Here is a 24,277-nt window from a genome sequence, read left to right as displayed (position 1 = left end):
TCTCTATAAGGGAACTGTCAATACCCTTCATAAATGATGTCATTAACGTTTCTGTCTTGTTAGTCTGTCGGACACGTGTCGTTTCATTCTGCTCTCTGTTTCAGTCTTGCGGTTGATACTCTTTTCATGTCGATACTACGGAGGTCAGAGACATAACTGCTGTTGGTGGGTTTTGTAGAGTTAACATGGCACTTGCCTTCTCATGACACGTTTCTTTTCTAAGGAACACAGAGGAACATGTGTAGAATGAGTTGAATATGACCTGATTGTTCCAAGATCTGTATGTTGTGTGTGATTATTGCATTTCACTGGCGTAAAATAGTAAAATTATAATGTGGGAGCAAATGGAAGTAATCTGCCAACAGCATGTTCATTTTAAAAAGTGTCTTAAACCACTTGGAGTATTTCTGTGTTATCTGCGGTCGTTTTTATACATCTTCAGTTCTGCTGTCATTAATTTTCCTCACTACCCATCCCCCGCCACCCCCGAAAAACAAAAAAGAAAAATGAAAGACACAACTATCATGAAAGCAAAAAGTTTATTCATGTTTGAAACTACACATATCTACCACAAGGAAGACTGTTCAGTCCAGGGTGTGGTCTGGTTAGAAAGTAACACGAAACATTTTTAATACATTAGAATCACTGCCACAAATAATCTTCTCATGACTTTATCAGTTTCAGAATCACATACAATACAAAAAAAGAGAAAGAAAGGGGGCTCCCTGTCAGACAGGGGCTGAAATGTACAGTTCTGAATACTGAAACCTCTATGCATTACAGGTATTTTTTAGTAGGATTTTTTTTTGCATGGATTAGTAACAAGATGAGCAACATTCAAAATGTTCTTCCATATTTACAACAGTTTTACTGTTTGGTGTTAATTTATGACCAACGTTTTCCCCATCCCGTTCCCCAAAACCCTCCCACACGCTTTTTATCCTCATCATTATTTTATTATTATCATTATTATTATTTTTTTTTTTTACTTTTTAAAAAGTTGCAAGAAAGCAACTTGATTTTCTTAAAAGATTAAAATATACATTAGATTACATGAGGGGAAACAAAGTGTTTATTACAAGATGCAATCAAATGAACTAAATAAAAATACAAAATAAAAAAGACAAAAAAATGGTAGTGATATTGTTTAGAGGTAGTAAGTGAGCACTCTAAGCTATAGAACATGTTGAAATTCTATTGGTTTCTATGAGTTCGCATGAGGTAATAAAGCTGTGTTTTGATTGGTGGGATGTATATATACTCTTAAGTTACATTATATACATTACGTCGTATGTGACTGGTGTCTTTAGTTGCCATGAGGGAATATGGTGACTGCTTGGCTTTACTGTAAGACCCATAGATATTTCCAAAAATGGGTTAAAGACATACAATATAATGTGACTTCCAAGTTAAAAAAAAAAAAATGATGTTAAAAATATCGAAGAATGGTTGTCTTCACTTACTTAGTTATGCAAGAAATGGTGTCAAGACGTCAGTTTTTTTTGTTTTTTTTTTTTTAAAAAGCATTTCCCAAGAATGGAATGCGTTGTGGATTTATTTCCACTTCTAATTCAGTGCCACAGCAAAGATTTCTCGAACATTGCAAATTGTTGGGTGTAAGGTTAAAAAAAAAAAAAAAGAAAAACAATCAAAAATGAATTCCCCAAGCTGCCAGGAGCTGTAGCCTTTAGCCCTGTAGAGCACATACATTAGCACATAATAATCAGAAATCACTCTTGCATACTGAACTTGTGACGCAGATGTTGCTTTTTTAAATGGGCTATGGAGAAACGTACAATGACAGTGAACCTAGAGAGAAACACAACACTCAGAGTTGCCACTAATGTTACGCTATGCATTTCCCAAATCAGACTGAATCAGAGTAATACCAACGCACACTTGATCCTTAAAATACTTCATGGTCAGGACCATTCTAATTTTCATTGGGACCTTTAGTGTTTTTGTATCAGAGGACACAGGCCTTTCTAGAGAGGGAGAAGGGAACTCAAGGACATTTTGCCAAAAAAAAAAAGCAAGAAATGAGAAGATTAAAAAACCAAACACCCAAGAGAAGAGCCTGATTTGGCCCTTGCTCCATTCGCACGCCTTTGCTTCCGAGGTTTTACCTGCTGCTGTCCAAACGGGCATCAGGCAGGGATTTGAATGTAGATATTTATTAGATATACATATTGATTAAAAAGTCAACCAGGGTGGAAACAAAAATATGTATCTGGCTGAAAGAGCAATGGGCGGGTGGTGTAGTTTCACTGAACAATCAGGAGTCCAAGATGGCGGAAGTTACCGACGAAGAGGGGGGGCGGGGGTTCCTGACAAGATGCCAGCGGACAATTGGTTCCGAAAGAGTTTGTTCAGGCTCTCTGGTTGGTCAGTCTGTGTGAGTCAGGGCTCTACGGCTTGGGGAAGGGGGGGGACGCGTCAGTGTGATCAGTTAGAGGTATCAGAGTGTACGCTTCCAGGTCCTTCTGTTGGAGAAATCACTGAGGATGGAGTGGTAGCATCCTGCCATCCGCCATTAGCCTGCCGAGAGGAGGACACAGAGACACTGTGAATGACCACAGCACAAAAATAACTGCAGCACAAAACCCACCCAGTGCTGTATAACTGAAAATAACTATAGCACAAAAATGACTACAGCACAACGGAATAAAGTTAGGTCTATCTGCAAATAACCACAGCATAAAACCCGTCCAGTCCTGTATATCTGCAAATAACCACAGCACAAAACCCGCCAGCGCTGTGTGTCTGTAATTAACTGCAAGAACATGAAAGAATGCAGAGTAGTGTATATCTGCAGATGACCACAGCATGAAACCTACTGAGTGATGCATATCTGCAAATAACTACAACACAATTAAAGAGTACAGAGTAGTGTATGTCTGCAAATGACTAAAGCACAACTGAGTAAAGTTAGGTGTATCTGCAAATGACCACACCACAAGTAAGGAACATAAAGTACTGTACATGAGCAAATGATTACAATTCAAATAATGTTAAGGGCTGCATACTTGCAAATGACTATAATACAATTAAAGACTGCAGAATAGTGTTTATCTGCAAATTAATATACCTGCAAATTACTACAGCACCAGAGAAGGACATTTAGTTGCATACGCACAGGTGTAATTCACTGTATCTGTAAATAACTTTAGCACAATTAAATGTTAGTGTGTATATAAAGTAGTGTGTATGCCCAAATACTGTATGTGCAAATAACAGCACAGTAATTTTTTAAATTATTTGGTTATACTTGAATAATTATATCTAAATAACCATAACAAAATTAATGAATATTGATTTGTGTATGTATGTCCCTTCTTGTACAGAAAAAGGTTCCTTTTGACATTGGCACAAACAGGACATTTGTTTTCATATAAATAAGGATACATACACTATTAAAAAGGCACACAGACATACAGAGAGGAACAGCAGATGTAGGATTGGCATTTATGAAAATGCATGTCAATTAACACTAACAAAAAGGCTAAGAGCCACTTTCTGTGAATTCTCTGCCCACCCAGTGTGTGTGTGTATTCCTGTGTGTTTGTCTGTGTGTGTTCCTGTGCATGTGCATTAATGTGTGTGTGTGTGTGTGTGTGCGCATGCATGCACAAGCCTAATCACACGCACATTAACGTGTTAGAAAAATAAACAACAGATAGGAGCTCTTCCCCTGATACAGTACCCAGCCCGCCCACGGTCACTCTTTACATTACACTTGCATCAGCAGAGAGAGGGAGGGAGGGAGAGAGAGAAAGAGAGAGAGAGAGAGAGAGTCTCAGAAACAAATTTGCCTTATGTCCCAGCCAATAGAAGCAATTGCCGAAATCAATGTCTAATCAGATTTCTGCAGTGGCAGACAGCTTGTCGCTACATATTTTTGTGTCAGTCAGGAAGAGGGAAGGCGTGGGGTCGGTGAGGTGGAGGGGGGGAGTGGGGGGGTGGGGGGGACGCTGAGTGGATGTGACGGCGCGGGCCTTTCTGAGAGAGCGCAGCCTGAGCCGGCCTGACTGCGGCTGGCTCGCGGCGGGAACTAGCCTTTGCTGGATCCCTTTCCCTCCGCCATCACGACCAACCATCCACGCAGAGAGGGGAAAAAAAAATAAAAAAAGAAATTAAAAAAAAAAAAGCAAACCCAAAAGGTTAGCGTATGCTAATTTATTTATGATGCGGTTGGTTTTCAAAAACAATCCGTCTGCATTACTGTAAACCGGGACCGCGCTGTTCACCCGGAGCTCGTTGGCAGAATTAGTATTTCGCTGATTTAGAGTTCCTGGAATAGGTCAATAAATAGATTATTCTGGTTTCCCTCGGCTGTGGGGTGTCTGCTGAATGGAAATAAGAGTATTCCGAGACGGCCTCCCCAACTGCCATTTAATTCACCTTTCAAAATCTCTTCTGCTGTTTTTTTTTTCCTTTTTACTTTTTTTTTATGGTTGATTCTCTTCACTCCAACCACCCCCCTCCCCACAGATATAACAGATACTCTCACTAGCTGTTTGGGGAAATGAGTGTGTCTGTATTGTGGAGTCTCAAGCTCTTGTTGGCCTGTGATGAACTGTGTGTTGACCTAAATAGTGTAGCAAAGGGAGAGGAGGAGTGAGAGAGTGTGAACTGCTTCACTTGAGGCTGCTGGAGGTTGGCACATCGTCCCCAGTGCTGGGGGGCAAAAAGGCGCCCAGCAAAACTGAAATGACACCTTGCTGTGGGTACGCTAATGACTGCCTTGGTCTGCTCCCTTTCTCCTAGCTCTGTTTGTTGGTTCATACTGCCAGTATTTTGGTTGTCAGGGGTGAAATTGACTTCAGACACCAAAGCATTGGTGTTTTCCACTAAAGTTGAGGAGGGTTTTATGAATCAAATCACATTTATTATGAGGGAGCTATTTATTTAGAGCCAGGATTTGCTTTGGAATTATCCAGTTTAAGATGCGCCCAGGAAAGTAAGATAATTCAGTTTCATAGCATGGCTTATGATTAATGTGATGTTGTTAACCCAGGTTAGGTTTATTCAGTGTTATTGCATTAAATTGCATCACTTTCTGGTAAATAGTTTATGTTGCCATGGAAATTCCCTGTATACCCCCTGTCCACCCCCCGCCTGCCCCCCACCTAACATTAAAAGACAAGAAAAAAAAGTTTCTACATGAGATAAGCTGGAAATGTCTATGCTGTCTGTTTTTAATCTAGTTGGGCAAAACCAAATAGGGATAAATAAAATTAATAAAAATAAATTAATATGGTTTACTTTTCAAACTATCCCTGGAAAGTTGTCTGGCCAAACATTCAAAGGACATTTGTGAAAAGAGCAATGGATCTGTGCTCAACCGCCTGGTTGGCGTGAATCAGGGCGGTCTCAGATCCAGGTGGGTCTGAGGGCGTATGAGTCAGGTGACATAGGGGCGGGGCTACCATGTGATGCTTCATGACTAATTTCAGTAGTTGCAGTAGCTGTCAAAATGTGAGCGGTTTTGCGGTGAGCTTTACCAAACTCATTCGCCCTTTCACTGCTCCTACACAGAAGGGGAGGCCGCTTGTCCACCCTCAAAAGTCATTTGCCAACAAAACGTCAGCATCTCCAGGTCGAACCTACGCAGCAGCTCATTATCAATGCAGTCTGTCTCTGATGCTACCAATCATCACAGATCTACAGCATGTGTGGGACTGCTCACAGAATCATGACTCACAAATGAGTCTGTCATGTTTATGATATATGTTCCAGAAGGCAGAAAAAAAGTCTACCTGGGTTTGCAACTGACGCCAACTGCTGGCAGGAATCATTTTAGTTTGTTTTCAGAAAGCAGAAGCTTAAATGTCAGATGGCTTTTAGTAAAATTATCAATGAAATGTAAATATTCTCTTTCTCATTTTATCCCATGAGCTTTACCAGCTCCTACTATATATTATTACATTTCCTTGAATAACGGTTGTGTTACAAGAGTGAAACGGGATAAAAGAGAAGCCGTGTAAAGCCTTCAAGTCATAACCATCCCTTTCATTGCCACATAAAGACAACAAATGCTAATATTTCTCCCTCTGATACTGCTGAAGGAAAGATGTCAGCAAACATTTCTCTCTCTCTCTCTCTCTCTCTCTCTCTCTCTCTCTCTCTCTCTCTCTCTCTCTCTCTCTCTCTCTCCCTTTTCTCTCTCTTCAAATAAATTAATCTTTACTCTCTCTGGTGGTTTCAGATTGTGTACTGTATTACAGAAAAAAGGCCCCTCCTTATCAGTCCTCATCTGGGTAGATGGAATTCATGTCTGCAAGAAGCTGCAGGCAATCCTGGCCTCATATTTTATCATGCTGATAAGGATACAGCAAATTCTCTGAAGCATTTCAAAACAGTTAAATGAAAACGTAGATACACAACTAAAAGGCTTTTCATGCTGATTTGCTATAGGTTACGGTCTTATGAAATGTTTATAAAAGGAAAAAAGGAGGGGGGGGGCGTAGATTGACATTTCTGAATTTAATTTTTTTTCTTCCTCTGCTCTCACACTTGATATTTCCTTGTGTGTGTGTGTGTGTGTGTGTGTGTGTGTGTGTGTGTGTGTGTGTTAAAATTTATCAACACTCCTCTCCACACATTAACACGGACTCCCATCACTGGGGTAGTCCCTAATCTTGCCTGTCACATATCCGTGCCACACTACAGCAGCTCGGTCTCTGTGCGGGTGTGCAGAATGAGTTCTCGCCTGCTCCTGAAGGCCCTGTGTCATCATCATCATCTTTGATATTGCCACAATTATAACCATATTCATCACCATCATCATCACCATCATCACTATCATCATTATCCTCCACTTCGTGCATCTGATTTTCAGTGACGAGTAAAAAATAAAGCTTTATTACATTGCAACTACATCCACTGATGATACTGAAGATAATAGTAAATAACCTTAATAATATAACAGATTTACCATTATCATCATTATCATGATCACCATCATCATCACCATCATCAGCATCATCACCACCACCATCATCATCATCACCACCATTGTCATCATCATCACCACCACCATCATCATCATAATCATCATCATCACCACCATCATCGTCATCATCATCATCACCATCGTTATACTCTTGCATGTGATAGGAGACAGACTTACGTTTAAGCCATGTGGACTGTACATAGAATTCCCCCCCAGGCCATCATTGTATCCTGCCGTCTGACTGATAACATGACGCAGGGTATCCACCTGCAGGAAGGGGGGGGGAGGAGAGAGAGAGGGGGGAGAGGAGGTCAACCCTGTCAAGTCACGCCACCCCCGGGTCACCACACGCGCACACCTCTCCCCCCATGTGGAACGATATGCAACACACACACACACACACACACACACACACACACACGCGCACACCCACGCGCGCACACCCACGCGCGCACACCCACGCGCGCACACACACACACACACACACGCACACGCACACACACACACACACACACACACGCACAACACAGTGGCTGATGGAGTGTGGAGGACTGATGGCTTTGCGGCTGTTCTCAAAGGGTTCCATCAAACCTGAGTTCCTCTCTTGCGCTGTATTTCTGAATGACACTAGGTGACACTTGGTCCGCTGTGCACAGCATGTTAGGGAAGTTGTGGCTGCAGAGAAAGCAGTACGCCCATACTCCCTGCAGCAATACACTGCGACTTTCATCTCTGACTGAGTTGTGAAATAGCATATTATGTTTATTGGGTCATTGCCCTGTACCTCTGTACACACACGCACACACCCACCCACCCACACACACACCCCCACACACATGCATGTGCACGCACACACACACACGCACCAGGAGGGCACTGATGTAAACAGGGACACTACCTCCCACACTCCAGCAGAGAGGGGCTTAATTATATTTCTGAACTAAAATCTACCATCAAGTTCAAGCTTTTTTGCCCCTTTCTTTTTACAATGCTTTACAAGTACCATCCAACTCTCAGAGTTTCAGAAATACAGTCACTGTGCAGCGGGGCCTTTTTTCTCTGTGAATGAGGTGACCGCGGGGACGTAGGAGGGACAGCGTGACCATGGCACCGGGAACCAAGCACAATCACAATGAATGAAGGACAGCGAAGGAGAGGAAACGACAGAGATTAAGGAAATACCACACACCCAAAACCCATCCCAAGAGCTCAAGTCAGAGCCAAAGGCATTCACAACATATTGACTTCAATAGAGTCACAGCCAAAAGTTTAAAAAAAAAAAAAAAAACCAATTAGCTAAAGTATCTTAAGGTAAATCATCTTTGTGAAATAAACTGAATCCAGATCTGATTTCAGTCAAGTGGCAGAACTGATTATTTTATTATTATTTGATTATTGTAATATTATTTGAGGGTAGCATATTGTAAAGATAAATATTAAAAGGAGACGGGGGAAGCGGGCAATTTGGGGGTAGACCGCAGTTATCCATCCATAGCCAATGAGAGTCACCCAGCATTTAAAAGGAAGAGTCAAATGCCAATCGGAATAAGGGAGCGATACTTCTGAATGGATCTGATTGGTTCAAATCTGTGGGCAATCTTGTTTGCTCCGGACCAGACGGCTGATGGCTCAGCAATGGCAAGGCATGGAAGGGGGGGGGGCAGGGAGCGGGAGGGGGGCTCTGTTCTGTCACACGGGTCTGTGTCCCTGGCCAGTATCTCCTACCTGTGACTGCACATTGGCTCCAACTTGTGCCCCTTGGAAAGAATCCCCATTCAGACTCTGCATGCTCATGTACATGTCCCCAGAGTTTGGGAGGTTATAAGAACCTGAGGAACCTAGAAAGGAAAGAGGTAAGTATCTGAATAACGAGAGGGCTACAGAGAGACAGAGAGAAAGAGAGAGAGAGAGACACGCACACGCACATACACTCACACGTTCACACACACACATACATGCACGCACACTCATGCATGTACACACACACACACACACACACACACACACACACACACTCACACCCCACCCCCACCCCACCACCCCAAAGAAAGAAACAGGGGTCCTTAAGGCAAGCAACCAGAAGGTAAATAAAGGAGAGGGAAGGAAAATAACGCAGAAGGAAGGAGTAAATAAAGGATCATGGGTAACTGCGACTGTGGGGAGGATACACAGGTTCAATCAAAAGCAACGTAAAAATCACATGACCAACGAAACGAACAAACAAAAAATAAAACAAAAAAAAGGAGGTCCAATTTCTGATTGGTAGTGCAAGCTACCAAGTGTTTCACACCGCCTATCCCCTCTCTCATGTTACAGGTTGTGGGGAGGGTATATGTCAATGACAAGGACAGGAAGAAGCTTATTAAAAGTCCAGTACCAGTGAACATGTTGGTTAAAAGAGTGTTTTTGCTCTCTGCGGAGTCCAGCTGAAACTCTTCATCTTTCATCTGGAATCCTGGGCACAAGAGAAGGGGACCACTTTCAAACTGCTGACCACATCCCCACTGAGCGTTGCCAAACTCAGCATCACATCACAGGCATTTTCGGCTGCCCAGGCTCACAGCTCCGTCCTCAACCCTTTCATTTACATCTGCATTTTATTCCTTTTTTTTTTTCTTTAATTCTTTTTTCCTCTGTGATGTATGCAGAGTGTGAGCACTCGGCTGCTCCTAGGGGGTAGGTTTCAATCTGTCATCATGAGCAATATATACAACACCACAACGGGAACACACCGTGACAAATTAGGGAAGTGTTACAGGGGAAAGAACAGGGATGCTAGCACGCTAACATGTTCGGTTTGATTTGTTTTGATTTTTTTTTTTTCCACCAAAAATAGATTTGGGTTGTTGGTTGACATACTCGTGATGTTGTTTAATGGGTGAGTTTGCCTGTCTCTGCAGACTTATGTGGACCCCAAAGACGCGGGCTGGTGGTGGGGGGGTGCTCTGTTCTCCCCCAGCTGGGAGCAGTGTCAGTCATGGCTGCCTGCATGCATGGAGTGTGTGACTGAGTGAGTGAGTGAGTGTGAATGAGTGAGTGGGGAGGTGATCTGGAGCGGGGTGGGGGGTTGGGGTTTAGGGGGTGTGCGGGTGTTGGCGGTTGGCTGGGAGGGTGTGCGGCCGTACTTACCGGAGTTGGGTGTGGTGGGCGAGTTGGTCTGGCTGTTCTGCACCGCTGCGGCGACGGCGTGGGCGGCCGTCACTGCTGTCTTGGCGGCGTACAGGTTGGCCTCCTCCTGGAACTTTCCGATGTTCTTCTTGTACCGGATCCTCTTGTTCCCGAACCAGTTGGACACCTGGGAGGGAGTGGGCGGGGATGGGGGGAGGGGTGGGGGGTGGGGGGGGACAGAGGGAGGAACGGAGGTGTCAAACGTGAAGGCAGCCGAGGAGATGTGCACTGAGAAGTGTGATTGCTTCAAGATGTCACGTCTGGGTCCATCAAGTACACAATCCCCCAACCTCGGCGGTAATATCCGCCGGGTACGCCGACTAATTAAGCAATAATCAGGATTCGCCTGCGCGTTATTACGGATGTGAGCATGCCACACTCTCTGTTTGTCTCCTGCCGGAGCCAATACACCGGGGGTCGCTCGTCTATGACAACACACAGCTTACAGCTCTCCCGATGCTGCCGCTAACAACGCCGCTGTGGGTGATTGGCTAAATGGTGCTGAACAGAGGAATCCCACGGCCCTGAGAGGGGGCTGCTCTTCCTTTTGGGGGGGGGGGCTGCAGAAGATCCTCACAGGCCCCTGCGTGGAGCTGGGATGGGGAACATGTCGGCAAACGCAGAGAGCAACGTGACATTAATCACCGCAAAATCTGGCTTTCACTGGCCTTTTTCATCAGAAATTCGGTAGGTGAATGTGGCTTTTCGCCTTTTTCACGGAAATTTCAACAGGCGATATATATCGACGCCCACCTGCCACATCATGGGCGAGGGGCCTTTTACGAGGTCACAAAATACTAAAACCACCCCGCAAGCTTCACTCACATTCTTCCTTATCTGCATGGACTCAGTGCAAAACTTTATAATACGATTTTAGGTCGTACTTTATCATTGGGCTTGGTTTCCACACTTACAGCCCAGTATCCATGCTACGTAACCTCCCTGGAATCTCAAACATTAGGCCTTTTCTAAAACGCTGATGAAATGGTTCGGTTCTGTCAGCCTGAATGGCTGTTTGATTTTACATGCGTGTATGTCATTAACCTAATAAGTTATAAGGTTAATAAAACAATCCAATGATATATAAGTTTTAACATGAATACAACAATAAAACACAAAACATTAATCATCACAATAAAGTAACTTGCTTTCATTATTACATCATTACCAGCATTAGTAAAAAAAAAAATATGAGGGAAAATATGTATTAGTGCAGTGCATTTATTAAGAAACACGATACATCAGACAAAACAGTTTAATGTTCTAGCCCCCTGCATGTAACAAACCAACGCTAATGCACTTGTGAGGGGCCCTATTCATGGCAAAACCTGTTCATAGCAAATTCCTGGCATCCCTGAAAAGTTAAATCTGTATTACTTCAGATAATAATAATAATAATAATAATAATAATCATGCAACCATACATAAACATTACTGAAAGGATGCAAATCCTTCAATTTGTATAACAAACGAAATTAAGTAAAAAAAATCTTTGGCTGAATGCTTAGACTGCATTTATTGTGGAATAATAAACAGATTATAGTAGTTTTTTTTTTTCCTAACAGCCTGTCCGTCGCTGATCGTGCACCTCTGTCATATCCCTCCCCTTGCGCCCCTCCTTCCTGCAGCCTCATGCTGGACCATCCCACGAGCAGCTGTCCCTAATGAAGCTTTATCTCATTTCCATTCCTGCGCTTAAATTTTAATATTCCACAGCAGCCCGGGAACCCGGGCAAAACTGCCGAAAAGAGAGTGGATTTACACGGCTCCACATCATTTCTATTCCGCGAGTCTCCGCGCTTCTAAATCTTTAATATCTGGGCAATTAAAATTAATGACCATTCAAGCGAAGCCACTGCTGGCTGTGTTTCCTTCACATCAATTGTTTGATGGGTTTACCTAGAGGTTAAACTAACAAGCAAGGTTTAATTGGAAGCAATGAAAGGACTAGCCATCATCTGTTTTACTTAACGCTTACAGCAGGCTTTTAAGCGCAGAAATGATGCACACAAACTCTCCTTAAACAGAGACAAAGAAAGAAAAAAAGAGAAACAAACAAAATAATAAAAGTATAAAAGTATATTGTCTAGCTTCCCCTGCCTTACAATATCTAAACACAAAGAATAGCCGGATAATATCTTAGCAAGCATGACCTCAAATTATATGCGGGTCTTGTGGCACGCGTGACGTTTATGAATCGGGATAGGCGGAACTGCACGGCAGACGCAGCCTCGAGGCTTTCGAAAAAACGATGAAACGGGATAACAGTAAACATGAATGAAATGACTTTGATTAATAGTGACTAGACTACTATCAAACACAGAAAAGGGAATTCATTAGTATCAGGTTCAGACTGCCCAATAATAATTGTTGAATAACACACTGAATGCATGCAGTATTCCGCACGCTGCTTTTTGCAAGAATTCCCCTCGTTCCACCGAAACGATACTACCCAACCTCTCTAACGTCCCTGCCACACAGACCCTCATCAGTGCGGCTTGTGAAAATAGGCAATCAAACTCATATTTATCTTCTGAAATACTGACGTGAGGCACTCCGCGGCGGTACCTACTGCGCGCACAGATCGCAGTTAACACTCACAAACCCTCAGCGTTGCCCTCGATGAGCAGTTTTTACTGAATGCTACACGGGCAGACTACATCAGCGGGTAATGGCTGGGTCTGCCTTTAATCCATTCTTTATAAAATCAAATGGAGGAGCCGGGCTGCCGCAGTGTCTGCTCCAATGACACCTACGGGCCGCGGAGCGCATCATAAAGAAGTCACTTATCAGCGGCGCGGAGTTACCAAAAGGGTCCCGCTGTAATGAATTCTCCTCAGCCTCAACATGATTTTATGCATAGCACTTACAGTTATCACAGCGCTAAAGCGAGTGATTACAACCAGGCACAAAAAAAGAAAAAAAAAAAACATACAAAAGGCAGACGCAGCCCTACTGGCCACTATTATCATTATTATTATTATTATTAGTAGTAGTAGTAGTAGTAGTAGTAGCAGTATTGTTGATTTTTATTATAGGAGTCAGGGTGTTACACTGTACTACTATGGCTACTAGTACATATCTCTCTCTAACAATACCTGTATATATACTACTAATAATGATAATTAAATCACCACCATCCTCATTGTTATTGTTATTGCTCTTTTTGATGGTTTATTAATATTGCTGTCCCAGCTTTGTCCCGAATCTGTCACATTTTTCTTACTCTTACTCCAGTCACAGTGTATATGCTGTGTATTACACATAGATATTAATACACTCTTCAGGTTTAACCCTGTAATGACTGTAAGACTGAATGCTTTCTTCTATGGGGAGCAGCATGCTGTCTTTTTTACTGCCTACAGCTGTACTGCTCATTAACAACCTACCCTTATATTCACACGCACTGGCAGCAATTATAAGCATATCAACCTCACAGAACCCTACTCATTAAGAAAATCTGACACTATGTGTGTGTATATATATATATATATATATATATATATATATATATATATATATATATATATATATATATAATGTATGTATATATCAATGATATATGTGAACATTCTGACAACAACAAAATGTTAAATATTGTACATATGCATGAAGCTATGAAGCGATGTTTCATCAATAATTAATCACCATAGTATGTACCGGTTTTAGGTATGACATTATAGCACTGCAGCTTTATCCTATCACAGACTGCAGAAATCAACAGTTACCAGCAGCCTAGAGCACGTCCACGTAATTAACAACACCACCCCTCTCTTCAAACATGAAGCCGGTGCCTTCCTCTCCCAGCACAAACCCTCAGTCTCTCTGGATACAGGCTTTGTCTGGACCTGGAAAAGCATTTATCCAGCTGTCTGCCCCACCACCTCTCCTTCTTTCCCCCAGACCCCCCCACCCCACCCCCTCAAGTTGGCCTCCATGGTGAGTGTCTCCGTGATTTGCTCGGGACTGAGGAGGAGGAGGGTGCTGTTATTGTCTGACTTGACCCTTGGCCATTACCTGCTTAACAAACTCAGCGGCCCTGAAGTGTTAAGTCTCCTCCTGTGCACAGCCCAGGGGGGTCAGGTATCCTGCTTGCTTTCAGTACATCCCTGTGCTTTCTACCTGTGTCCACATGCCCAGTGTGTCTGAGTGGACATGCTAATACACTGGGCTCTATGGAAGAGAAAGTATTGACTGGCTGCTTAACATTTACATTTACATGTATTCATTTGGTAGACGCTTTTATTCAAAGCGGCTTACAAGTAAGACAGGGTACAACACAAAGCATAAGATATGAATGCCTGTGTATAAATATAATGTAATATGAATGCCTGTGATCTAAACTTACGCATAGCAGCCCTTACAGAATGAGGATGGAGGAGGTGAGGAGGGTCTTGGAGAGGCCAGAGATAAACGCATGCAAATGTGAGGTAAAGTCCCTACAGGAGGTTAGACCAGGAGACAACCCTTACAAAGGCTGGGCAGTAATGTGAGCCAAGTGTCCAATCAGAAAGTTCAGATCTGAGATAAAATATGAATATGCTTCAATACAGTACAGTCATGAGACAGGGCTTTATTTCACAGTACAGCTGAGAGCGCGCACTGGTGTGGGTAAAGATTCGCTGTGTGCTGCCTGTGTAATATGAACACATTTTAATAATTTTCTGTAAAATTTCTAAATGCAGCACAATCGATTATGTATGTACTAATATTGCTCTCTGTTTGGTTACATACAAGTAATAAGTGGGTAATATTTTTGGGACTGTTATTTTTAACACATTGTTTGAAGGGGAACTTCATGTGAAGGTACCTTGTTTCCTTCAGTGCGTATTTTCGGGTAACACGAGGGTAACCGGGGGACTAGAAACGGCTGGAGCGTTATCGATCCGCGCTCACAGATGTAGCTATTCGCGATGCTACGTCTGTGTTTAACCACTGCATGGTGTTGCAGGCTTGTCTGGCCCTAGCAGGGGTTTGCAGTGTTCCCACTGCAGGTGGTGAGGGGGAGAATCCTGTTTGATCTGTCCCTCTCCTACCAGCCGAACCCTGCAGGACAAGCAGCCTATTAACGGCCAGGACATGAGGTGGCTGTTGGCAGTACAGACCAGCAGAACCGATCGGGTTTTACAGTGTACCTGGCTGCCCGCTGACGCAGCTTTCCTGTCTGGGCGGGGGGGTGGGGGGGGGGGGTGGACGGGGCGAGTCAGCCGACCCCCCTGCAAGCCAAAATAAAGGGGGGGACGTACGTGCACACAGGGCAATGCATTACTCCGTAAAACAACCCAACATCAGGCCTGCTCCTTCTGACTGTGGTGCACACAGGACCACACAGCCACACTTAATAATTCACCAGCATTCTCTCCTCGAGCCAGGTCAATACACTTCTGCTGTCACTTAAGGGGGGGGGGTGGTGTTCTTTCCAAGGTCTCAATACAACTGGATTAATAATCTCCTCTGCGGAGCCCCCTTAATGAAACCTCAAACCCAGGCTTAATTATACTGACAGAGGTGCTTTCACAGGCTCCGCTGCTAATATTATCAATAATGGAGCGGAATTCATTAATACTTAACACATTAACCCCGGGCATTGTTCCTCTAAATATATAATGACTTAAAATATTGATAAGTGTCGTTCATTCGAACGGCGCGTGATCAGAGTGGGCCAGCCGCAAATAAGATGCAACCGGATGGGCTTGGCGGGTGTTCTCTCGCCTGAGCCCAGTGCCCTCTCACCAGGGCGGTGAAGATCTGATCAATCATGAACCCCAACACACGCACACACTCGCACACACACACGCACACACACACGCACACTCTCACACACACATACACACGCGCACACACACACACACACACACACACACACACACACACACACACACACACACACACGCGCACACACACGCACACACACGCACACACACACACTCGCGCACACACACACACGTGCACACACACACACGAGCATGCACATGCATACACATGCACACGCACACACATACACACACGCGCGCGCGCACACACACACGCAGCCCAACACGCACACGGTGCCCTAATCAGACTCCTTCGTTTGCTCGGGCAGCGAGAGACACTCGCGCTCGCTGGACGTACCGACCGAGCGAAATAACAAGATGGCGCGGTGCATCTCTGTGAGCAATCGTCTGATGAACTGCAGTAATTCCATCAACAACACCATTAACTCCCCTCACATCACCAGCGGCCGCGGCTGACACCGCGGCCAATCAAAACCCAGGATCCCGGGGAATTCTGCGTCCTGCTCCACGGATAAACAAGTCACCCACTGTTCAGGGAATAACAGCAGACTCATCCTCCAGAGACACTGCAGATTCTTATTTAGTTATGATTCACCTTATCTCCTCATACCCAACTACAAAACCTGGTGCGATGGTGTCATTCACAATGACTCTTTTCCACTGCTGATTTTCTCACTTTGGCAGGATGCCGAGAGCACATTTCTCGTACACAGGCTTCGACTACAGTGCGCTGGCAGAAACACCTCTTCCATTGTGAAATTTCTGTATGAGTGCAGAATAAGAACTACCTCCTCTAGAAATGCTCTACTGTATATTCATATTCCCGTTCCTGAAAACCACTGTTAGGTACCGCATCCGAACTACAGTTCATCTCAGTAAGCAAAGCAAAATCACGGTCAAGAAGTTAGAGGAAGTACAAGCCGTCACTGACTATCACTGGCAGTGTGACACAGGGGACTGCAGGTTCAATTTCCGGATGGGGCACTGCTGCTCTACCCTTAAGTGAGGTACTTAACCCGAAATGCTTTTACGCACATACAGCTGGATAAACAGGTAATCATGCTAAAAAAACACGTAACCTAAGTAACGAGATGAGAAGGCAGCCACACAGGCAAGCAGGTGTGAAGTACACAACGAATGGAAAAACAAGTACAGAAAGCAGAGAGTATCCTGCCGAAGCGCCATGAATATGCATCACCTTTCCTCAATTTACCTATCCTGTGTACTAAGCATTATAATGTACTACCTTGTGCACTGTACTACCTTATAATGTACTACAAAGTCCTCCTAAACAATGGCTGAGCTGACTGGCAGCTGGGGATAATGAATCTGTGATTATTCTGTGCTGATCCTTGCTGCCCTTTCTCCCATAAGCTGTAATCATTATAAACAGTTATTAACGGTTAATGAAAATCATTGTAAAACTTTGATCTGCTTCTGTGAGGAGGGGAGTGTGCAGCACATAAATGATAAAGAGGGTCTGGGTGTCTAGAGATACCAAAGCTGTATTCCAATTCACAGGTAGACTTGGGAGCGTTTATGTGCAACCATTCAGTGATCCATACAGTGTACCCTGCCCAGGGTTTGTATTCTGCACTACCGAGACCTGAAGCGTGGAGAGGGGGGGGTTACAACGATTGTTTTCTTGTGAAAGGCCTTGGCACGGCCTTCAGCGCTTGACTCCAGCTCCCTCTCAGACTCAACTCAAGCACCTAAAAACAGATGGCAAGTTTGCCTGCAAAGGCCTCCCAGACTATCTAACAGGGCACTGGTAATGGTGCTCGAGACAAGTTCAAGTGAGTTGTGAAAGGGCCTCTTGTGTCCCGGTTCACTCAGATAGATTGATTTAGTCCCCCGAGAACGCTCTTTAGTCAAGCGCAGGGCTTTCTGTATAAACAAACGCTCACTGTCTGCTGATTGTTCTGAAGGTCTGCAGCTCACAACTGAGCCCATGCCGACATCGTCACGCTACTGAATGGGACACGGAAAGTTACGGCACACCAACGTTTTAAATCACGTCCATCAGGTCAGGCTATGGTACTAATCAAAGCTCGAGACAAAACAATTTTCACTCTCCAATAAAACATGGTTAATTGTTCATTTGAGTGACAGTTGGAAGAACAAAAAGTAAAAAAAAAAAAAAAAAAAACATTGAACAGAACACATCATGTGACATTGACATGGAGGGTGTGGTCAGTTTCTGCTGTATGACATCATAATGAGGGGTGGAATATACAGTATTCTACAACTGTACTCTAAAATTCTGAACACATGGGCTGCATATCTGCTAGCAACACATTCCTCTATAAAAAAGACGATCTGATGTGACAAAGACTTTTAGGGCCTCCTAGTTACAGCACAAAGGCCTGATTCTAACCCAGCTCACTCATGGAGGTCTCATGCACTCCCACTCCCCTGACCTGTGTGTTGATCTGAGATGTCAATCAAGTGGCGGGCGTGGCAGCCTGTGTGGGTTTTGGGGGACTGTGTTGGTGCACATACATATACGAATTAAAAAAAATACAAATAAAAGAAACAACAACAGCGGATCAGGAGAAGTGGTGACATACCTGCGATACTGTGATGGTGGTTCCCACCCCCTGAAGGTAAAAAAGAATGGCTTTTACAGTATCTGACTCTACACTCCGCACACCCCAACCACACCCCCTCCCAACAGTCAGAAGACATTGCAGATCATAAATGATTCTCTACCAATATTAGTCTGTCGTGGTTATTCCAAGAGGAGCACACATGGAGTGAGATCGATAGTGCCTGGACTGGACTGAGCCCAGTACCTGAGAATTTTAAGGTGATCGGAGTGACCCCCCCAACCCTCACCCCTTTCCCTAACGACGCAGTGGCTTGAGGCAGAGTGGGGTGTGGGTGGGAGGGTCGAACTGGAGATTTTGTTTTAATTCAAACAGACTGGATTGGATGTGGGGGTTGGGAGTGTGGGACACTACTGCCTTCAGGATGGCGCCAATTTAAGGCCAGGGAGAGTGGGAACATCACTGTAATAAGTACGCTGGGTGACTTTGGCACCCAACTAGGAGTGAGTGAGGTGGGTATGAAAAATAAGCTCTAATGGAGGCCAGGGCCTTTCCCGCTAAAGGGCTAGCTCCCTACTGAACACCCTTGATCACGCTTATTCACCTTAAAGTTCACATTTGTTCAGCCTGGTCGTCTGGGCCTAAGCGCACGGAGTCTGTGATCCGTTCCTCCCACCTCAGAGATTTTACACACAGCTGCGTCGGTGCAGTGGGGGCCTAAGCCCGGACCCGTGTCGGGTGAGGCGGACACACGTGGCGGATGGGAACGAGAAGAAAGGCAGGGGACTCCGGAACCCGAGAGGAAGAGGAAGCCCAACGAGGAGGAGTCTGGGAGCCCTGCCCCCGACTTCCTCTCTAGCCAATGGCTGCCTCCGGGTGAGGTTCCCTTTCGGCTCCAGCTCAAGCGTGGATTGTGACATCACACCTTGACTGGCAGGCTCCACTCCTGCCTTTACCACCCTGATGCCCACCAGCCAGCGTGCCCAGGGGACGGGGAGGGGGGGGAGGCGGGGGAGGGGCGGCGTCGTGACCCACCTGGGACACGGTGATGCTACACTTCTTGGCCAGCTCCTCTTTGGCTTCTTCGCTGGGGTACGGGTTCGAGAGGTGGGAGTAGAAATACTCGTTCAGGATTTCCGTTGCCTGCTTGCTGAAGTTCCGCCTTTTCCGTCTGAAAAGCAAAAAAAAACAAGGGGGAAAAAGTAGGCAGGCTGATTAATGCCTAAACAGATATAGGCTCAGGCCTAGAATCCATCCTACAGTGAGTACACTCTGGTCTGAAATGATGCTACGCTTCTCCACACTTCTCCCCCAACATGTTCCATTTCATTTGAATGAACTCTGAACTCACAACATCGTGTAAAAACAGATGAAAGCAAAAGCGAGTGAAAGCGAGTGTAACACTTAAATTTGCAGATCAACGGCAAGGACAACGCTCATCAACCTTAGACTGCACAGGGAACTTAGTCTTCATTTAGACTGCAAACACACATACACGCACACACGCACACACGCACACACGCACACACACACACACACACACACACACACACACACACGGTGGAACTGATGTGATTTAGGGGTCTGAGGACTTCCTCGCCTGACTGGAGGAGCATGGCACCACTGTTCCTGCACACATTGTTTCTCTCGCCTCTGTGGGCTCGCCGTCCCCAGCCGGGGTGTATAATTTGGGGTGTTTAGTGCGGCGGACGGGGCAGGCTAATGGGAGCGTTTAGACGGGGCGGCGCGCCCGCTTGGAGCCAACTTCGCCGCATTACAGAAATCACGACACGCCCAGCTGAGCATCGCCGCCCGAAATGACGCGGCGACGCTTCACGCCTCTGCAACTAGCGCCAGGGCCCGCTGCCCTCACTCGAGCGTTACTCATGCCGTTAGGGTACGCCGGCTTATCTCGCCCTGTTTACCTCCCTCCACGCGTAATAGCGGCTGGCCAATGGGCTTCTGCTTGATTTCCCCCCAGCCCGGAGTTGCTCCGCGCCCCCCCCCCCCCAGCCCCCCACCCCCCAGACCTCTGTTCCACCAACTGCTTGTGATTAGGGTAATCGGACACACCTGCCGATGGCCTCCCTGTTACCCAAATTACTTCACTTTTACTTCATTTTGCTCTAACTGCCCTCAGGTGTGTCGGCGGGATTGACTGAACAAAGGTGAGAGGAGACCGCGTTTCGATGTAGCCATCCGGCCCACAGCCCATCTGGAAGCTCTCCAGCATCGGAGATGCCCAGGCCGGCACAGCCCAGCCGCAATCTGACAATCTGCCGAGCGCTGCTCTCCACGAATAACGGGGCGCGAACCGGGGGGTACAGCTGCACCCGGTCTTTATCTCACCGCTAAAGGTTTGTGAAAGTAAGCCAGGGCTTTTTACCTTTAGTTCTCAAACCATTGTGTGGTTTATGAATTAAAAGATCAGCCCAAATTTAGTCAACATTTGCTCTTAACATTGGCTCACAGTATTGCGTCTTCTTTTCCCCACAAACACAGTTTTGAGATTTCACCAAAATGAATGAAAAGAAATGATATTTGCATTGGTAGAATGTGAACACTTAACATTTATCTGAGGGTCACAATAAAGGATGAATGTTGACTGAATCGAGGGGTGAATCTCTGTCCCAGGTGACTGCATGTACCTGCATACCCACTGCTAGTTGTGGCTCTACAGTCTGCTTAATGCCAAAGCCCTCCCATCTCAGCGTGACAAACCTACACCCCCCCAACACCCCACACCCCCCCCAGCTCCCTCCATTGATCCACATGGACTGTTATTGTTAGAACATGAAACAGCTCCAGCAGACATCACATATACTGTACCAGGCAGTTTCTTTCTCTATGAACAGTGGCCTAGATAGGGAGACAATGCCTCCACACACACACACACACACACACACACACACACACACACACACACACACACACCTGGCGTCGAGGAATCTGGAGCGCAGGATCATGACGGCCTCGCAGGTGCTCTGCTTCAGCTGCATCTGGATGGAGCTGAACTTGCGGTGGATGATGCCCACCATGCGCTCGATCTCCTTGGGTGAGATGGGCCGGGTTCGAGACTGCTCCCTCAGCAGGTTCATCACGTGGGTGGTGAACTCGTTACACGCCTGCAGAGGGAGGGGGGAGAGGAGTGGGGCCAGGACACAGCGTCACGCTGGAGCAGGAAGCAACACCATGACCAGTCTCTTCACCTGCTGTGACGACTCAGGAAAACAGTCAACGCTTTCCCTACGAGTGCACTAATATAAAACAAAACCTGCAGCCCAATCTTTTTTTTTTCCAAAAACCTACCAAATCTCTTTTTAATTTTAGATCAACGGTGTCTTTATTAAAGAGGTAGAAGTCTTGCTGACACGCATGTGACCTGAATGTTCAGTACCGTGAATGCCTTGCGTGTGTCATTAGTAACTTTCTGCCCGGCGTCGGGTTCATGTGAGTGCAGCTTCTGCGGTCCCTGCCACAACAGAGCAGCACCCCGCGTTACCGCCACCACCGCCGTACACTTCAACAGCCTAATAGGTGAAGTCATCTATGAATGCAAATGCCGATTTGCAGTTTGGCATTTGCCCAGCGCCGGGAGAATTTAAACAGCTTTTCGTTAAACCAGTAGTTCATACATGATTAATTAGAACAACTCATTTATGTAGTGCACACTTTAGCTCATTACTCTAAGTAAAATTCGTTAAGTATTTACATTTAGATAATTAAAATCTGGATACACCCTTAAGAAAGATGCATTCACTCCGGGCGAAGTGTTGTTTTTTCTCCCCCCCTCTCAGAGTGCTGGAAGTAAATTAGACTAATTTACCACACAGACCTGCTGAGCCATCAGTATAACACCTTTTATTTTATCTTGCAAAGACCGTCTGATTCTCTCCCACCAACCAACGCGCTGATTAAACAGCTTTACTGCCGTTTAGCGTCGCCTGTATCTGAGCCGCTGTGCGAGCAGCGATACTCCAAACTCAAAATAAAGAAAAGGTAAAAGGCAGAGCGTGCGGTCGAGTGTGTGCGGAAGGATGGTGTTTACTGTGAGGCCCGTGCAGGTTTCTCCTGCCGGTGCGGTTTGGCCTCGGCTCTCTCGCGGGCGGCCCGTTCACGGACACACTGTTTTTATCCCGTACTCATCGCCACCGGCTCACTTTACGGCCCGTTTCAATCACCATCCATCTTACATTTATATACCTGAGGTGCCTGTAAAGGGAATTGGATGTATGGGTGCTTTAATTGCAGGGAAAAAGTCTTAAAGCAATTAAGGGGGCTTTCAGACAGATTCAGCTTAAAGCGCGCTTTGTGCATTTTACTTCATTAATACTAAACAAAGAAATACTGAAAGAAGAAAAAAAGAATTGAAAAACTAAAATGGTTTGGGGCAACTTCTGGGGGAGACAATTTTCCAAATCTTACTCTACTGCAAAATAGACATTTGTGAGAATTAAAATGTTTACACAAACGCAGCAATAAAGCATATTGCCTTCAGGCATACATATTCTCTAATAATCTTTTTATTAGGGAATCAAACCACCTCTGTAACCATCTCTAACATGAATCAGTTTTATCCCTGAAAGGGGGCCAATGGGTCAGGTTTTGCAGTGTTGCTCTTTAAAGGGTAGTGTTTTTATAGACTGGCCTTCCAATGTTAAAGATCGCGTTCGATACAGAACATTTGATCCCTTACCGTTACTGAGCTGGGGTACAATGGGATTTTACAGGCAGAGGTAGGTTTGCTTGTGTGCTAATTTCTCTCTGTGGCCAAAGTAACCTGAAACTGTTTGCACAGGGGCCAGGAAGAGTTACCTCCATTAATTATGATAATAAACAGTGTACTATATTCTTTTTCCTGCAGAAAAACTCTCAAAGTAAAAAATGTACCCGTGACTCCACCACTGTAAAGATTCAATAGTTTCTATTTAACATCACTACATTAAATTATTCCATTATAAAATAATCTTAAAAAGAAGCTAATACTTTATTTTCAAAATTACTTCACTAGTGCTAGTTAAATTCAGTTTGTAAATGCTCAACTGGTTTAGTTAAGCCACTTTAAAGGGACAGGATTTATTTTCAATTACGGGAATACAAGATTGAAAAAGAGACGGACGGCAGCGAAGATAACCGTTTGATTTTGCCTCATGATGTAAGGGTGAGAACTGAGGTGCATGGTTCAGTGTTTTATTAGCTTTTCCCATCAGTGTTCTCCTTAAAATTCATTTAATGATTCAGCCGTTTATGATGAATATTCAGGGATGTCAGTGGCAGGCAATACCTTTATGACAATACATAATATGCAGATGAGTGGGGGGTTGGGGGGGGGGGGTTTGAGGTTAATAAGTACGACCTCTTTGGGCTGTTTCTTAAAAACAGAGAATGGCTGCCACTTTCCTGTGTGAGAAGAGCTCAATGTGTCTTATCACTGCTTGAGCGGACCTGGGGATAATTTTGAGCAACCTCATTCCTGGGGCTGAATTTCAATGAAGCCGTTATACGCCACTGAGAAATGGTGCCTGGAGAGTACCAGGCGTCTGTCTCCCCCCATCCTGGGAACGGCTCTAAAAATAGGCCCCTGGATGCCTATAGGATGGCAGAGAAGAGCAGGGAATTCCCCGAGCAGCGGAGAGCTCAGCATGGCACGCACTCCTGTATCCAGGGCTCCCAGAACTTTGTGAGCGTTGCCGTGGCGCCGGGCGCATCACAAAGGCACGGAATGGCTGCGGTCACTGGAGGTTCACTTGCTTGACCAAGTGTTCTAAGCCCTTCCGCACGGCTGACCTCAGAACAGCACCCAGATTTAATCTCACTGCAAGGCACTGTGT

General features: G+C 45.2%; 1 protein-coding gene across 9 annotated transcripts in view; it reads right to left on the bottom strand.

Annotated features, from left to right (window-relative positions):
- Positions 1-1,064: 1,064 nt before the first annotated feature.
- Positions 1,065-24,277, bottom strand: part of pbx3b (pre-B-cell leukemia homeobox 3b) — a 100,727-nt gene continuing 77,514 nt past the window's right edge. For 2 of the 9 annotated variants that reach the window (XM_036526197.1, XM_036526196.1), the window contains 5 exons: positions 21,381-21,571; positions 19,482-19,617; positions 18,468-18,497; positions 10,085-10,250; positions 9,054-9,410 (listed from right to left, as the gene is read on the bottom strand). In XM_036526197.1, coding sequence (XP_036382090.1) covers positions 9,130-9,410; positions 10,085-10,250; positions 18,468-18,497; positions 19,482-19,617; positions 21,381-21,571 — 804 coding nt within the window. In that variant the 3' untranslated portion in view covers positions 9,054-9,129. Of the gene's footprint in view, positions 2,539-7,132; positions 7,223-8,347; positions 8,794-9,053; positions 9,411-10,084; positions 10,251-18,467; positions 18,498-19,481; positions 19,618-21,380; positions 21,572-24,277 lie in introns of those variants that run through there. The other 7 variants (XM_036526200.1, XM_036526205.1, XM_036526203.1 and 4 more) reach the window with 7 other exon arrangements.

This window comes from Megalops cyprinoides, chromosome 4, assembly GCF_013368585.1.
Source record: "Megalops cyprinoides isolate fMegCyp1 chromosome 4, fMegCyp1.pri, whole genome shotgun sequence".
NCBI lineage: Eukaryota > Metazoa > Chordata > Actinopteri > Elopiformes > Megalopidae > Megalops > Megalops cyprinoides.
Note: the sequence above shows the minus strand (reverse complement) of the source record. Positions and strands in the feature narration are given on the sequence as shown.